Source organism: Eutrigla gurnardus (assembly GCF_963514095.1).
Source record: "Eutrigla gurnardus genome assembly, chromosome: 17".
In the NCBI taxonomy this organism is placed as follows: domain Eukaryota; kingdom Metazoa; phylum Chordata; class Actinopteri; order Perciformes; family Triglidae; genus Eutrigla; species Eutrigla gurnardus.
In genome coordinates, this window is record NC_139928.1 from 5,466,829 (window position 1) to 5,484,351 (window position 17,523).

Sequence of the window (17,523 nt, forward strand, 5' to 3'; positions counted from 1 at the left end):
TCAAGAAAATACACCAAACAGAAATGTGGGCTAAAACTGCACATAGGGTGCATAGGTGAAGTATAAAATACCCACCACTACACACCAACCAAATCAAACTGGTTCTACAACACTCAAATTTACCCATTCCCAGCAAGCTAATGGGACTCAAACCACACTACAAAAACACACATGCAAGATGGCTCTACTCCCCCCCCCCCCTCCTTGATATGGCAGAAAACCCACAAAAGAATAACAAATGGCCCAATAAATTAAACAGTTAGGAGGCACACTGAAACCGAATGGGGAAAACAGTGGTTGGCTCCTCTAAACGTGCCGTTTGTTGTCAAAACTAAGAGCCAATCAGCTCGTAGATGAGGCGAGAGCCAGCAGTTTCCCATCATGCCCCGGGGCTTGCAGTCGGTTGAGAGCAACCTGGCTCTAAAAACTGCGGCCGCCTTGATCTCGTGAGATTATTGTTGCACACGTGTGTATGACATCAGAGCATGTCGGGAACAAGTCGGACACAAAACTAACCGCCATGTGCGGCGATCGATTCTGCGCAGGCCTATTTACTTACTGCTGCCTTCCCAGCATGCTTCAGTCAGGCAGCAATAAGCGACCACCTTTTAAAGCAGGTGTACTGTGATGGAGGTTGATGTGTTTTCTATGCAGAGCAGATGGTGGATGAGCACTCGAGACTCAGTTAAGCACATTTAAATGGCGGGGCCACTCGTCACCACAAGGTCTGTGGTAGGTTTGGGGGAGGGCTCACTTTAACTTGATCGGGTTTACTTTAACATCGGATGAAAGTAATCAGATAATAGTGTCAGTGCCAGATTCAGTCAGCTGACTTGTTTACAGCCCGAGACAGGAGTCAAGCTGCAGGGCGGTCCTTCTAGTCTGAGGAGCATTGGTCTAAACTTTAACCCTCACCACATCTGACTTCCTGTCACTCCAATCACATATCTCACAAGAACTACACAATAAGAACTACACAATAACACAGAATTTTTTGTTCCTTGAAACAATTGACAGGCAATATTAACTATGCATATATTTAAATATATATTCAACAGGCAGAACATTGTGTTTGTATACCTTGGTTAATCATGGGACACTAAAAGTCTCCAAAGAAGCTTATGAACTGGATAGAAGTCAGTCTATGAAAATTACAAATATTTCACCACTGTGTGCTTCTTGTTGTTTTTGTCATACATCAACATAAAGAAGCTCAGGTATTCACATGGGTGCTGTTGTGGCTCCGCCTCAGGGTGATCCAGTTAGATTGACTTATCTCAAAAGGTGGATACCGATTTGTCCTGCTGCCCACAAACGTGTCAGCACATCCTGGGCTCCTCAGCTTCTCACACAGGTAGGAAACAACGGAGCTACATGAAGTATGATTCCTCCTAAAGGCTCGATAAATTGAGTACCAGAGATCTTCAACAGGGGGTCCGTGACCCCTAGGGGATCCGCAGAGTTACTGCAGGGGTCCCCAAAAAGATTTGATCCCAAACTAAAATATTAAAATATGTCCAAAAATACACATTCATATTTAAACATATACACATATATCTGAATCTGTCAACAATTATTATTTTAATGGCTTAGCATTGTATACACACATCATTACAATGTACTATTATAATGGCACTATAAGCTGCACTAAACATTATTATAGGCCCAGTTTAATAAGCAACACAATTATATACGATATGTAATAGGGGATTCTGTTCACATTTTTAATGTGGCTCATTTTAAAACAGTAAAGGGGCTAAATAATTACTAATCTGTCTGAAGCACCACACTTAAAATGTCAATAATAAAACACCTGACCTGGGTTAAACTTGGTCCGTGACATCTCTTGCTGGTATTACTGACGGTTGATTGGCCTAATGAGCTTACCAAGCAGCTTCTACTCTTTCTGCAGCATATGCTTCTGTGCACTGTAGGCCAGGACCAGGATCAAGAAGGATACTACAGCCATACCTCATAGATTGTCTTCTGTTTACCATCTCGACAGAGTAGAGCAGGGAATTCCTAGTTGGGGTTTATTACCCTAGAAGATTGCACGGGCCACTTCTTCACATAACTCTAAAACATCAACAACACCATCAACAATGGGTAACACCAAGAGTGGTGCTGTCTCTAAGGAGATCCTGGAGGACCTGAAACTCAACACCAAGTTCTCAGAGACTGAAATTGTCCAGTGGTACGAAAACTTCAAGAGGCAATGTCCAACAGGGCGGATTTCAAAAGAGGAGTTTCAGAGCATCTACAACAAGTTCTTCCCAGAAAGTGAGGCCAATACATACGCCCAGCACGTCTTCCGCTCTTTTGACACAAATGACGATGGCACACTGGACTTCAAGGAGTACATCATCGCTCTCCACATGACATCAACAGGGAAGACCACCAGGAAATTGGAGTGGGCTTTCTCGCTGTTCGACGTGGACAAGAACGGATACATCACCAAGTCAGAGGTCAAGGAAATCTGTACGGTGAGTTTTAGGAGAAAAGGGAAGTAGCCTTGCTAACAAGCAGTTCTTGTAGTTTGCTATCTGTTTGGCTTCCAGATATTGAGTGCATTGTCTGGAGAAACTTGAGTACTTTGAGTAAAGATGAGGCAAGAACAACAGTGTCATCTGCGCAGAAGTTGATATTCATATCTGTACTGTATCTGTGAATGTTCTTTTGACAAATGTCAGACATTGGCTGGTTTTCCAGACCTCACCAGTGATAAACTGGGTTTAAGTTGGTGTAGGTTATTTTGTATAGCTTGAGGCTGGAACATTTGAATAAATTTGAATCGACATTTAAATTGACTGGTGGATGAAGGCGTTGACATCTGAGAGAAAGGGAAGGGTGAAATATTGAATCAGAGAGTTAGATAGTAAAATGGATGAAGGTAAGGAACATTATCATCAGCTGAGCGGTGAAATATTAAAGAAGCTATATGTACAATATTTATGGACACATGGACATCACAGGAGCATGTTCTGATCAAGAATACTGACCTATGAAAATGTCTTATGATGTACTACGAATGTTTCTTTGATCAATAAATTCAGATCACATCACTTGCACCCACCCTTCCCCTTAATAGCACTGATTTCCCTGTCAACAAATGCATAATTGAAAATATTCTGCATCTCATTGCATTACCTTAGTTAAGGAACTCAAGACACAAGATTAGACTTTGATTCGTTAAATGATTTATGCTGTTAAACAGTTTAAGGGCTAAGCCTCCAATGAGCTTTGGAGTGATAATAGAAGGATATATATATATATATATATATCGGTTGTCATTTTGCTCCCAATCTTATCACATGTTTACAGTATATGCGATGAGATTATTAAATGTCTTGGTTAAAATGCAAAATACTTTGTATATCTCTTTTACAATAAAATGCAAAATGGGAAACATTTAACATTGAATGCTACACTCCCATTGACCAGTTTGTGTCTTCTGTTTTTAACAGGCGATTTTTAAGCTGATTCCTAAAGATGAGCTGGCAGGCCTGAAGAGCGATGAAAACACAGCTGATAAGAGGGCAGATAAACTCTGGAAGTTCTTTGACAAGGGTGAAAACGGTGAGATGCAACAGTGTGAATGGAGGCATTTATTAATTAATCTGAGACTTGTAGCAACCTGGTGCACAAAACAACCACAAAGAGACACAAAATGACTATTAGAAGACACAAAACAACCACAAAGAGACACAAAATAACTATTAGAAGACCCAAAACAACACAAAGACATACAAAATGACTATTAGCAGACACAAAACAACCACAAAGAGACACAAAATAACTATTAGAAGACACAAAACAACCACAAAGAGACACAAGATAACTATTAGAAGACCCAAAACAACACAAAGACATACAAAATGACTATTAGAAGACCCAAAACAACACAAAGACACACAAAATGACTATTAGAAGACACAACGAGACACAAGATAAGAGATACACAATTACGATAAAGAGACAAAACACAACCACAAAGTGATAGAAAACCACTACAAAGAGACACAACAAAAACTATGAGACACATAATCCACCCATGATCATAGCATTCTAATGACTTTTCAAACACAAGATGAATCAACGCTCTTTCGACTCTCTGAGGAAGCATCTTCCAGCAGTAAGCAGCTGAATCAGATGCTGGTTTATAGCTTCCGTATAGCGCTGAGTGAAACAGGATCGGAAGGGGGGACGTAATGATGGGAGGAATTTGATTTTATCGCGACCTTCTTGAGCTCCGTGCTGTTAAAAGTTGCCAAGTGATTGATCAAGGTGATTCATTTGCATTTTGTGTTTTCCTCCTCTCCCTCCAGAGCGAGTGGCAGAAGGAGAGTTTATCCAGGGCGTGCTGGACAATGACGAAGCCCTTCGTCTGATTCAGTATACGCCTGTGAAGTAACTCTTCATCACCGTTCTTCATTGCACCCGTCGCTTCCACTTCAACACAATGACACCTGACAGCACCTTCACAAAATGTGGACACAGCAAAAATAAGCAACGGTGCAGAAGTTTAATAACATTACCAATGTGTGCACATGTGGGGCTTTCTTTATCATGCAGGAAATAAAATAAATGTTTAAAATAAAAACTCTGTCTGCTATGAAATAGACTGCAATATGTGACCTAATTGACAATTTCCCACGACTAAATAAAATGTGCAGCTCTCTCCACTGCGATAGATGAAGCACATTAAGTTCTGGCACCGTCAGTGTTTAGTTTCCATTTCTTGCAAAATAATTTCATTATGCAGGTTTGTTTTAGCAACTCAAGCACACTTTTTAATATGATTACATGTCACGTGCTTTAGATGACGCATCATTACCATGAAATACGTTGTTTTCTCTCTTCTGGGCAGCCTAGTCTTGTTTTACTCTGGGATGTTTTTTAACCAACAAGCAAGGTGCAACTGTCCCCTTGTTATTGTCTAATTTTGTGTCTTTTGCAGCATTCAACAATCCTACACGTTTGGTGTTCTAGTTAGCCAAAGTGCAGAATAGAACAACAACATGTACAACTGTGTTGGTTCTGGATTTCCCTTCATGATTTGTTCAATAAATCAAAAACATGAAATTGTAATAAAACTTAAGGTGTCAGGGTTCTTCTTTTTCATTCTTCTCTCTTTATTCTGTTCAGACGGTTACTGTTGGATACAAACTTTGATCGTATCCGTGTTGTCACAAGTACTGTGTTAATGGTGCTCTAAAAGAAGAAGAGGAGATCTTCTATGTGGCTAAATTCGTGTTATATTCAATTTATGTTGGTATCGCGATATAAAATCTGCATAGAAACGTCAAACTTTGATAAAACTTCCATAATTGCACAAAACATTTTTTACGCTCGCTTGAGGTGTTTTTTTGTCTTGTTGAAAATGAGTTGTTGCTCTAAACAAAAACATTTTGCTGGATAAGTTTCAAATCACATGACTGATATTGTATTATATTGTCTTCGTCTCCGGGCAGCGTGAAACATGGCCGATAATAGCTGACATGAAAAACGATTAAAACCAGATTAAATCACATTCCTGGCCTCTCCCCGTTTTCCCCTCCTCGACAAGCTCGTGTCGAGATGATTTGTGAAAACTTGCAAAAACTCTTGCGAGACTCGCCTCGCGACGATCCATCCTGAGTGTAACCATTCGAGGTCAATGCCCATCCTCAATCATCTCACCAGGGTTTTGCAGATTGAGGGTTTCCATGGACGACATGCACGACGGATCAGTCCACGCGACTCGTTTCGTTTCTGGTCCGCAACTTCGTGGCCGATACCAACACTTTCTTATGAAACGATGCTACTCTGTATTCTTTGTTCATGTCACTGGCAAACCTAATTTGCATTTCTTTATTGCCACAAAAGTTCGCTTAAAATTCAGCTACGAGTGAACCCACTTTTTAAACAGTTTGCACAGCTGTCACAGGTTAATCCTGAACAACAGAGGAATTACATTTAAAACAACTGTTGTCCAAAGGATTATCCACATTCCCCACAGCTCTGATTGGGAGCAATTCTCCCTGTTGACAGTGGGATCTGTGGATAATCCAGCACAACCGGGACACTCTGTCTAAAACTCAGACAACAGAAAATATCCTGCAATAATTATTATTCTTTTAATTTTGTGGCTGCAAATATATTCTGTTGAACTATTTTGCGTTATTTAGAATTAAAAGCCCAAACCCTCATTCCTCCCAAAGTCTCCAGATGTTCACAGTTGGCCTGTTTCATTCAAGACAACACATAATCTACATAAAAGATTACATTTGTTTCATAACGAGAAGACCGAGTTTATATTTTGGCTCCACTTTCTTTGAGACATCTGCTGTGGTTTTTAAGTCTTTATTTTGTTATGACGCAAATCAATTTTAAATGATCTTTTATTAGTTCACCAAAGAGGACATTTATTTTGAAAGATTACTTAAGAAATAAAATAAAAAAAGAATCCCCTCCTTGGAAGCCTTCTCATTGAACTTGTTTCACTATACTCTTTGCTTTAAAGCATATACATTACATTTATAATCATCTGGTTTTGTGGCAAATGGAAGCAATGTCCTTAGAATTTTCAAAATAAAATTGACTTTTTTAAATAAACCATCTTATCTTCCATGAACTGTTTTACAATTTGACTTGATTTTCTTTTTTTAATTACTTTCAACATAGTGATCTCTGCCTCACTGCCTATATTATGTCAACCTCTCTCCGTATTATTCCCCTGACTGGGGAGATTATTGACATAATCCTCCATCCAGCATTGGAAAGCATCTGTGTTAATATCCAAATCTCCCTGATGCTGTAATCTTGTATTCTCTCATCACAAAATCTTTCTTTCTAGATAAACATGAACACGGGGAAAGTTAAAACACGGGTCACAAACCTGATCGTTTTTTACCTCGTTGTGTTTGTCTTGAGACAAGTTTTATTTATAAAATGTTAACATGGTAAAGAGACTAAAATGCTTGTGGTTCTCATAATTATAGATCTTCCTTTTATTTTTTATAATTTTACTTTTATTTTAGATGACTTATGTTCTATTGTGATTTTATTTTGACTTATGGGACTAATACATAATCATATTGCCAAAATCTCAACATGAAAGTGACGCGCACACGGAATCCGTTTTATTCATCACCTTATACTGGAGGGAGTTTTCATCCATTCATGCAAACATCGATTAAAAACAATACAAACAAAAATGAAATAACATCACAGTCTTGTTTAAAGCTGTGTGACCTGCAAAAGTATTTGTTGTTGCATTGCAATTTCTGTCATTACATTCTCTGAACTTCTATGTACAAACTATTGTCTCTTTTTGAAAAATATACACTTTTCTGCACACCTGCTGGAAACATAAAAAATAAAATAAATAATAAATAGGAAATTAGTTTCAAAATATTAACAGGGGTGTGAGGGTGCTATTGCATGTCAAAACTCAGAAATGAGTCACCACTGAGAATCAACATGAAACCTATTTTAGTCCCTTTTACCCTTTTGTTTTGGTTCTTCAGATGCACAAAGACTTTTAGCAGCCTCGCTCATGAAAGCAGAGGTTTACATGGTGGGATAACGTTGCTCATTGTCTGCTGTTTAGTGGAGCTGTGAGTCTATGAGTTTGTCTTCCTGCCCCCTAGTGGTCAATATGTCAACTGACAGCTTAGAATCATTGTATAACTTGGAAACAGTCCAGAAATGCTACATTTGTAACTGCATATGTACAACATAATCAGTCTTTTTACGATCTTGTATGAATGTAGCTTCAAAAACACTGTGAAGAGTCAGTCCTGATGAGATGCCGCCTCAGTCCTCGGTCTCCTGAAGTCTTAGCAGAGTGAGTCCTCTCTCTCCTCCTGCAGGGCGTAATCTATCTCGTCCATCTCCCGTTCGCAGTCTTCACATCCTTCAGCGCCGCATCCCTCCACCACCACCATACCATGAGGGTCCACCAGCCTCCCCCCACCCATTCCACATCCTCCCATTCCACATCCTCCCACTGCCCCCATTCCTTCCATGCCGACTCCACTTCCTCCAATGCCGACCACTCCCATCCCCATTCCCCCACCTCCTCCTACTGCTCCCATTCCTCCCACTCCAACTCCATTCCCTCCAATGCTGACTCCTCCCATTCCCATCCCAACGCCAACCGCTCCCATCCCTCCGACTCCGATCCCTCCACCGCCAACAAGCAGCGCTTCCCCGGCGCCGCAGGCCAGAGAACCGACAGCAGGGCCCACGCCTCTGGGCCACAGAGGGTCCATGAGCGCCCCCTGTTGGCCGAGCTGGATCAGCTGACTGACGGAGTAAACGCCTCCGCCGCCGGCTCGAACCACCTCCTCGTAGGAAGGAGCGCAGGCAGCAGCACGGACCTCGTCCAGCCTCACCCGGGCCCGGTGCTTCATCTCGATCAGGGTCTTGGTGTAGGAGTTGAGCGTGGCCACGGCGGCGGCCATGCAGCAGCTGAACGACAGCCACGCCATGCTGGAGGGAGGAGAGGGAACAGTTTGACCTCTCTCATCAGGCCGACCTGCAGGCAATTTGTTGTTTGAAGGCCCGGTAAAAGTCACATGTGACATCGCCACGTTCCCGCACGACAAAACTGCATTCTGAATTTAATTTCAAGGGAAGCGTATTTTGCTCTCGACATGTCGTGAAAATTAAATTTCAAAGTTCACAGAATGTTGGTGCAGGAAGGAGATCGCCACGGTTGGACAGTAGGCTACTTTTGTTGCGTTTAGGCATGGGGCAATATGAACATTTAAGGTTACAATTATTCTGGGTAAAATAATTGGGATTCACAATATTATCCCGATAATCATCAAAAAATGCTTCAAATGCTTCAAATGAGACAATACCCATTTGAAATACATGAAAGAACAAACTGGTTTCACTTTGAATTGTGTTAAGAAACAAAAAAGTGAACATCTATTAAGTGGAAACAATCTAATAATCGTAAATAAGATGATCATAAACCATAAAGTGATAGCTACACTGCTTTTCGAATTCACTCGTGACAATATTTTGATGCTAAAATCCTGTATCGTCCCATTCTTTGTTGTATGTAACTTACGCAAAAGACCATCCGTAGTCCCACGTCTGCGGCCTCCAGTCTTTGGGGCCGATGCTCACGGTCATCTGAAACACTGTTGTGTACATCATGTGCGCCATCATCCCCATCATACCTGGTGGAGGAAGAAAAGGCAAAGAGAACAGACAATAAATCTGATTATTTGGGAGAAAATGATGAGAGATGAAAGACAGAGGCAGGAATAGAGGAAAAATGATTCTGTCAACCACTCAAAAACAACCCCAATAATAATAATTAATCAAAATTCCATAAAATATTCAGGAATTGTGTGTAATCTTTTGCATTTGTCATCCTTTCAATTGAATGCATTAAACCTAATTAAAACAACTACTCCTCAACACAAGTTAAAGAGTGACATATTATAACAGCCCCCCCCTCACCGGAGAGGACAGTGCACATGGCGGCGAAGGCGTTGATCTTGAGGGCGTTCATCTCCCTCTTGGCACAGAGGCAAATCACCTCCACACACATCAGCAGGAAGCCCATGGCCAGAAGGCCGATGTATGTGAACTCACTGATGACGGAGAGCCAGAGGACGCCTGGTGGGGAAGAACACGTGTTGAGTTGCTGGCCTCACTTCTCAGAACCGGATGTTGCTGCCTGGTTTCAACTGTGTATATTTACTGTTGAGTATATGTTTGATAAAGTACATGTACTCAAAGTTTACTTCTACTTCACTACATTTGTCTGATAGTATCAGATGACAGTTTCATTTTCATTTGTTTCGATTGCAGTACTTTTAGTGGTAAAGTGTGGAATTAGTCCTTTAACTTGAATACTGAACGTTTGGCTTTGGTGACAGAATTGTTCATTAGAATAAAGGTTATCATATCCATCCTTCCTGCTACCGACCTTGCGTCTCTCCTGGTGTCAGCTCAATGAAGCTGCGGCACTTTTCTTCCTGATCCTCACCTGGAAGAACAATCACAACAGAGTTCATGTGTCGACATCCTCACGGCGATAAACACAATGTTACGTCTTAATAGTAGTAAAAATGCTCCATATCAGGTTGAATCCTTCATATGCTTGTCTGTCTTTATATCCTCAGCCATAACAAAAGCACAACGATTATCATCATCGTGTTACAACTGCACTATGTAGCTTTTGGGGCGAGATGACATAAATAATCTCCCATCGATGTTGCGTCTAAACTTATTATAAATTCTGAATATGTACTAGAAAGAGTTCCCGTAAGCCCAGCGGTTCACGTTCCTATGGGAGGACGAATTAAAGATCAGACGGCTGAAGTATCAACCAATCGCGTCCTTTAGTGGAACATAAAGACATGCCAGTGATTACTTTTTGTTTTCAGGATATGTAAGCTGCTGGCGTTCACATTTTCTCCCATGCTAGTTTCTCGGATGTGAACTGTGGAGCTCACCTTCATTGTTGCCGTGTTATAAAGATAGTGATGACATTTTTTTTTTAATTATATCAGTATTTTAGAAAGAGCAGCAATAATCAAAGTGTGGCAGAAACTGGTTTGATTCATTTGTCTTTTGTAGGTGAAGGAACTTGCTCACATTTTTAATAAATAAACAGGCTCATGTTTGTAGCCATGCAAATTGTATCCCGCAAAATCAATTTGTATGTAATCTGCATAATCGTGAATGGAGAAATACAGAGGGAGGAGGAGTTCAGGCTGAATGGGTGAGGACTTTAACCCAGGAGACCATTGTTATGTCCCACACAAATCAGAAGTCATCTTTTAATTGATTTTTATATAATAATACATCAGTTAAAGTGGCCATTTTAAGACGAAATAATGCATTTGCTGATCGTCCTTATGTAGGGTTTTGAAATCAGGACTTTGGCTTTATTTGATTCCGATGATCACATTCCTTTTTTCTGCTCCCAACATTGAACCTGAGTACAAACCGAGTTGTTGAACCACACCATCACACACACCTTCATTGTGCTTCTCACAGGAGAGCCAGAAGCCGGTGTGGAAGTAACGCAGCATGTACTTGTCCTCGCCCGTCTCCCAGATGTAGTGGACGGCGTTGGCCATCTGCTTCCTCTTGATCCTGGCCAGCTCCTCCTTCTGCAGCGGTGACAACGTCACGTTGGAGGGCGGCAGCCTCGGGTCGGGGGTGGGGGCCTCTGGATGGAGAAAAGAAATGAAAGGATCAAAGTTAGGATTAACTCAGGGGTAAATAATGCAGAATTAGACACCTTCCTAAATGAAACATTTTCCCTCGAAGCAGGGATTCTTTTTGAAGCCAGCGGGCAAAGACTGTCAGGCGTAAATCCTCTCCGGGGTCTCCTGTGGGTCACAGTGTGTAACACAATCCTGCCCCGAAACACTGTTCTTTAGGTAATCTGTCATTTTCTATCGAGTGAAAATTGAATACGACATGGAAACAAACGGGCTTAGTGCTGCCAGATAAGACAGCGGGTCAGTGAATCCAGATAACATGCAGCTGCAGATACAGTTCTGAGATTAGCAACAAAGCCAGGATTATGTCAATCTCTGCCAGCCGAGTCAAGTGTAAAATATGTGAATATGAGGTGCAAGAAAACTATTGTGTTGGATTGAAAAAAAACAAAAAAACATTTGTCATTAATAATGATTCTTATATAATGAATATCTTGTATGTTCCCTCACAGATGTTCTCAGAAGTGAAATAACACGTTTTTATGTATGCATGTGAGCTGCAGGAGAGGGCGGGACAGTAACTATACATATCTGTATTCTACATGCATTTTTGCATTATGCAGCTTCACAGCAGCTTTGTAGAAAAGACGATGGCAGCATTTTTCATTTTAGACTCAACATTTTTGTTCCCTTTGCAACATTCATCAATATGATCTAAAAAAATAAAGTCAAAGCAGCAAGTCTAATCTACAGGGAGAAGGCGTTGCTCATTTCCTGGTCAAACCATGATCATGCTTATTATGTATGTGGCTGTTGTGTAGCTACTGTGACACTAATTATTGATTCAGCTGCTATTAAAGTCAAAATGCATTCCTACAATTTGATGTACCACTGAAAAGCTGATTGAGACAAATTGTTTATTATTAATTACTAAATGGTTTGTTTTCTCGTGTGTTTTATTAAATGTCAACCGTTTCCAGTCGAATAAATTCAACAGTTCTTGCACATTTTCAAAAATGCCTCCTTTTAGTTGTTAAGGTTTCCTGCTAATAATCAAACAAACGAGACTGTAAACGTGATTGAAGTGCATGCACATACAGGGAGACATACATTGTCTCCACATGGCTCTCAACATGGTGACAGCTGAGTCGGCAGCTAGAAGCTAGCGGTGCAAATAGCAAGAATAGTGCAAACAACTGTGCTGACAGAGCTAGCACTGTTAAGTAGCTACGCTTTCCCCTACGTTTGCTAGCTAAAACAGAGATTCACATGCACTAACATGCACGTGGGACCGGACAGGAGAAGCTTGAATCACAACACACACAGAGGGAGAGCAACTTCATTCTCTGCTCAGGTGACATTAAACCACTATATGTTTACGTAGCAAAATAATACTCAAAATAATATAATTTTTAATTCAGCACCTTTACATTCCCAAATGAACACTGATTTGATGATTCGCCAGCCCCATGATGTATATACGCTTCAGGTAAAACTGAGCTGCTATTGTTTAAACAGCATTTTTACGATTCATTTTCATGTGAGGCAATGTGTTGAAATCGACACACTGCTGTTGATAGTCACTTTTCTGCAAAATGCATCCCAGTCTTAAAAAATAACATACAGGCGTTCAAATCACCAAACCTTTTTTTTTCTGTTTGATGTGTACGTGCACACCAGTGGGCAGCCACACTGAAATCCTAACTGAGTTTGTTCCCTGGAATCACCTGTGGTGTACGGCTGGCTGTTGTTCTGCCCGCAGTTCTTCAACTTGACGGGTGACAGACAGAGAGGCTTCACCACCTTGTGAGTTCCCTCGATCCAATAGGAGGTGCAGAAGGCCAAGACGGACAGGGTGAGGGCCAATGAGGTGAGCGACAGTGACAGCAGGGAGCGGTTACGCCTCGACATGTTCTCCAGCATCGTTGCGTCTTGATGGGGAGCTAGTGTGCTTGGACTTCACTGTTCAGAGTTGGCCCGGGTTCAAAAAACTGCTGCGAGAGCCGGTAGGCCAATCGGGACGAGGATTTACATCAATATGTAAACGCGGTGGGGTTGCCGTGGCGATTGGGATCGATTCAGGGAGGATGGTACGAAGAGAGAGGAAGCGGCGAGAGGGGATTAGAGATGTTTGAGAAGTGGAACAAAGGTCAGAGGTCGGGTGGAGAGATGAAGGGGGGGGCGGGGGGTTGAGGAAAGAGAACAGTCGATGAGCAGAGGTCAGAGGACAGTGGAGTGAAGAAGATGAAGTGCTGGCTTTTAATCACTTCCAGCGAGTGAGACAGAGACAGATGTGCAGGCCAGAGGTTGCCGGAGGAACCCCGGCTCTCCGCTTATTCCACTCAGTCAAAGGGAGTCAGCAAAAGTAGCTCATCACGTTGAAATTCGAGTCCCTCTTTTCTTCTTGGCATTACGGCACGAGCCAGGTGCCACGTTCGACTCCACGCATTTCTTGCCACCGAGCTGTGACTCTACCCCATGCTTCCCCGTCTCCGATCCTTAGCGTTTTTTTTACGACTTTTGCTTTTGCTCCCGGATGAAGATAAACGTCTAAATCTTATCCGGGGGATTTTGCGACTAATCGGCCGCACTCTCAGGGCACATCCCGTTCTTCAGCCTGTTCCTCCACCTCTCCAGGAGGGATTGGGCTCACAAAGGGGTGATTAGTCCTGGATCTCAGGCCTACCTCTGGGCCTGGTAATCTGTATTAATCTCGCAGGGTTAGGTGGATAAGATTAATGTCGACTGACTCTCGGGATCTCTTTGACTGGACGACCACCTAAAAGTAAAGAAGGGAGATTAAGAGACGAATTGTTGACGTTATGTATATTTCACCATTATTTTGTCATTAATGTATGTTGATATCCCAAAATCAATCTGATTACTATTTATCATTTATGTTTCATCCGTTGGGGTTATTTTTGGATTTAGGTAACAGCTGAGGCTGAAGTGTCAATATATCAATGCATAGGAAGTACTTACAGATCCAATAGAACCAGTAAATGTGGCAGCCAGACTCTTTTTGTTCCACACCAGTGCAGACCAGGTCTTCAAAGTTTAAAGCCTGTGTGCTTTCTTGCACCTATAACCCCTAGGGGCGAGGTCAAGGTGTCCTGGAGTGCACCTGTACATCACTGCAGCACTGCAAGCAGCAAAAAGGGGGGTGAGACAACACGACAAAGCTGAAACTCAACCCAAAGAAAACTCTACAAGAGCTGTATGTTGTGACGATACACGCCAAGAAAGGAAATGCATGCACAAATGAATGAAACAAGACATTTAAAATGGTCCTTTGGTGATGTCATTAAAAAAAAAAATTGAATTAGATGTTTCCCTCCATTGTCTGTTGTGCCTCCTCAGTTTGTGCTTATACCTGTCTGTGTGAGTGTCTGTGTGTGTGTGTGTGTGTGTGTGTGTGTGTGTGTGTGTGTGTGTGTGTGTGTGTGTGTGTGTGTGTGTGTGTTTCTCCTGCCTGGGTGTGGCTGATCCACTTCCTTCCCTGCCAATCAACCTACACACCTGAAGCAGTTTCCACTGATTGCCATCATCCACCTCCAGATGTGTGATATGTTCTCTACTCAAGTAGAAGTACAGATTCTAAAAGGCTCTGATAAAAGTAAAAGTACTGATTCAACTTCTTAACTCAAGTCACAGTAAAGGCAATGCTAACATGATATTAATAAGAAAAGAATAATCCCCTCGAATGCATTAAAACTAAGGTAATGAGTCTGCTGTGAGTTGTGAGTAGAGAGTACAGATGTTTGCTTTAAAATGTAGGGAGTAAAAGTAAAAAGTTGCCAGAAAAATAAAATACTCAAGTAAAGATACTTGAGAATTCTACTTACAGTTTTTCTTAGTCGCTTTGGTGCTTTTCTCACATCACTATTAACATTTGCATAGCAGTTAGTGCATTTCTCAAAACAATTAGTGCAAACTGCAAAACCTAGTGGATAACCTGCAAAACCACGTCACTTGCTCAAAATGGATCGTCCATTCCTCAAAAGCAAGTATTCATGTCAATGAAACTGCCAGCGTCATCAAATGAGAAGTCTTGACACCATCGGTTAGAACAAGATAGTCAAATGGCTTCGTCATGTTTTCATTATGACAGTTTATTCTCTCAGTGTTTTCCAATGCAAAAAAAAGGTCAGAACTCGGTGACGCGACCTGAAAATGCTCAAGACAGCACTAAACACTACTTGTAGAGCCATTTGAAAACTACAGTAAAGTTACACATTGCTGGAGTTAGGGGAGTAAGTGAGTACAAGACACTGAATACGTTTCACATTTTTTCTGTATCTGCTCTTTGTAATTCTACAGCATTGTGCAAAAGAAAAATACACTACAGTCACTTATTTAGAACAAACATAAGAAACACCCTTTTAGAGCTTCAGTTCAGAGTGGTTCTTCCAACATTTGATTGCACCCTCCGACCAGCCTCAGCCATTGTGAGACCGTGATTGACAACATGGTCCACAACTGCAGCCCTAATGTCATTAGGAATCTGCCGATGTATTTGGCCTCTTCTCCCTCTTCCCCTGTTTTGTAGAAATGGTCCACACTATATGTCCTGCTCGGTTCATATATGCTTGCCAAGTGAGGGTTCATGGGATTCATCCCTGAGTGACTGTGAACCAGTGGCTTGTCATTGGTTACAACTAATACTTCACACACCTCCTCCTGAGTGAAAGCTGAAGTTCACCTGAGAGCAACTGTTCAATTTAGGAGACATTTCCAGGAAAAATGATAAATAAAGGTATAAAATGTGCTTGACAGAATTTGATAACTAGTTCAACAGTTTTGTATGTAATGACTCAAGCAATGAAATGAAGACTATTAGTTTTATTGGGAACGACTATTCAGCATCCATAAGTATAGTTAATTTTGACTGACATGACAAGCAAATGATAATGTTATAAAACAGCAGAAAATTGTATGAAAGCAACTGATACATGTCCAAAAGCATTTGCAATTTGTTCAGAGGAAGGAGAAATTGCTACTATGATGTGCACAAATGATTAAATGTTGTGGAGGTTGAACTAATAGTTCTGAGAATTTTCATTCTGATCTGAGAAAAGCACCAAAGCGACTGAGAAAAACTGTAAGTACGGTAACAAAGTAACTGTACTCCTGGTCCCGAACCTCCACTGCTCCTTTCCCCCCCAAACCCAGAGACTCTTCCCCTCTTCCACCCAGCATTTCTGAGCCCTGCACATGAATTGTTCTCTTATGGAAATCCCTAAACGTCCCTTCGCCTCCTGCTAGGCGCTCAATATAATCAAGAAACCCACTGACTTCAAGACGAGGAAGAACAAATTGTGATTTTTCAAATATTGTGATGCATTATTCATCATGATGTCACCTTAGTTGACAGTTTGGCTTCCAATTAACATGCAGCGCAGTTTCATCTTCTAACACTTCAAAACCATTTGCATACAGTGACAGTGAGTTATACACACTTTACTTTTCTCTCAGTGAAGCTACATGAAGTTTACACGGAGAGAACTCTTGGGATCTCCACTAGAAATAACACAGAGAGACCAGGACCAGGACCAGGACCAGTCAGATTTAAGTGAACAAGTCCTGTATTCTGATTTACTGACGCCATAAAAAAGCCTCCTCCGATCACATGTACCACCATGCCACCGTGATGTCTCGCCCCACCTGTCCATGTTAGAACAGCTGATCATCCCAGCGTCCACAACATAGTGATTTCAGAACATTTTGGTGGGTACGTGCTGTTCTGACATGGGGACCAGGAATATACCCTCCACATTAAAACAGCAGGACATTTGCAGTTAAAAAAACCCAACCTACTTTATTGCTTTCCCTGTGCATCATCTCATCAGGTTAAGCTGAAATCTTCCCGTTCATGTATGCGATTGGAAAAAAATCCAGCTGCTGTTCACGCTTAACTTTTTTTGATTAGTTTACGCTTGTGCGTGAAGTAAGGACTCTGGAGAAAAAAGGAAAAGTCTCGACTCACCTCAATGGAGACTCTTCTCTTCTGTATGAACGTGGATTCGCTTTCCTTCACCTTTCCTTTGGGCTCCCTCATCACTCCCGTCACCCGTCTTGGGTGAGTTTCCATCAGAAACCCACCCAGATTTCTCTAATCCTCACAAGTCCATCTGTTACCCCCCCCCCCCCCCCCCCCTCCCATATATCGTGTCCATCCATCCGCAGCTCTTTCTCCCTCTCTCTCTTGTTTTCTTCATCTTTCCTGCTCTCTCACTCCTAACCCTCCTGACCTCCGCTCCTATACTGATTAATCGGACAGTATGGTATGGAAGAGCTCGGATTGAGTGTCACGGTGTTGTGGCGTTGTGGTTCGTGCTGCCCC

At 41.7% G+C, this 17,523-nt stretch overlaps 2 protein-coding genes across 2 annotated transcripts; one reads left to right on the forward strand and one right to left on the reverse strand.

The window, feature by feature from the left end:
- Positions 1-2,022: 2,022 nt before the first annotated feature.
- LOC311028038 (visinin-like) lies at positions 2,023-5,006 on the forward strand. Its single transcript, XM_084032307.1, has 3 exons — positions 2,023-2,483; positions 3,465-3,576; positions 4,326-5,006. The coding sequence occupies exons 1-3, from the start codon at positions 2,103-2,105 to the stop codon at positions 4,409-4,411; spliced, it is 579 nt and encodes a 192-aa protein (XP_083888433.1). The 5' UTR covers positions 2,023-2,102; the 3' UTR covers positions 4,412-5,006.
- A 2,234-nt stretch (positions 5,007-7,240) lies between these two features.
- Positions 7,241-17,302, reverse strand: LOC311027953 (germ cell-specific gene 1-like protein). The gene is made up of 9 exons (XM_084032178.1): positions 17,167-17,302; positions 14,163-14,322; positions 12,908-13,959; positions 10,991-11,185; positions 9,935-9,994; positions 9,463-9,621; positions 9,065-9,176; positions 8,174-8,475; positions 7,241-7,990 (listed from the first exon to the last, which is right to left on the reverse strand). Exons 3-9 carry the CDS (start codon positions 13,101-13,103, stop codon positions 7,821-7,823), a joined length of 1,194 nt encoding a protein of 397 aa, XP_083888304.1. The 5' UTR covers positions 13,104-13,959; positions 14,163-14,322; positions 17,167-17,302; the 3' UTR covers positions 7,241-7,820.
- Positions 17,303-17,523: the final 221 nt, after the last annotated feature.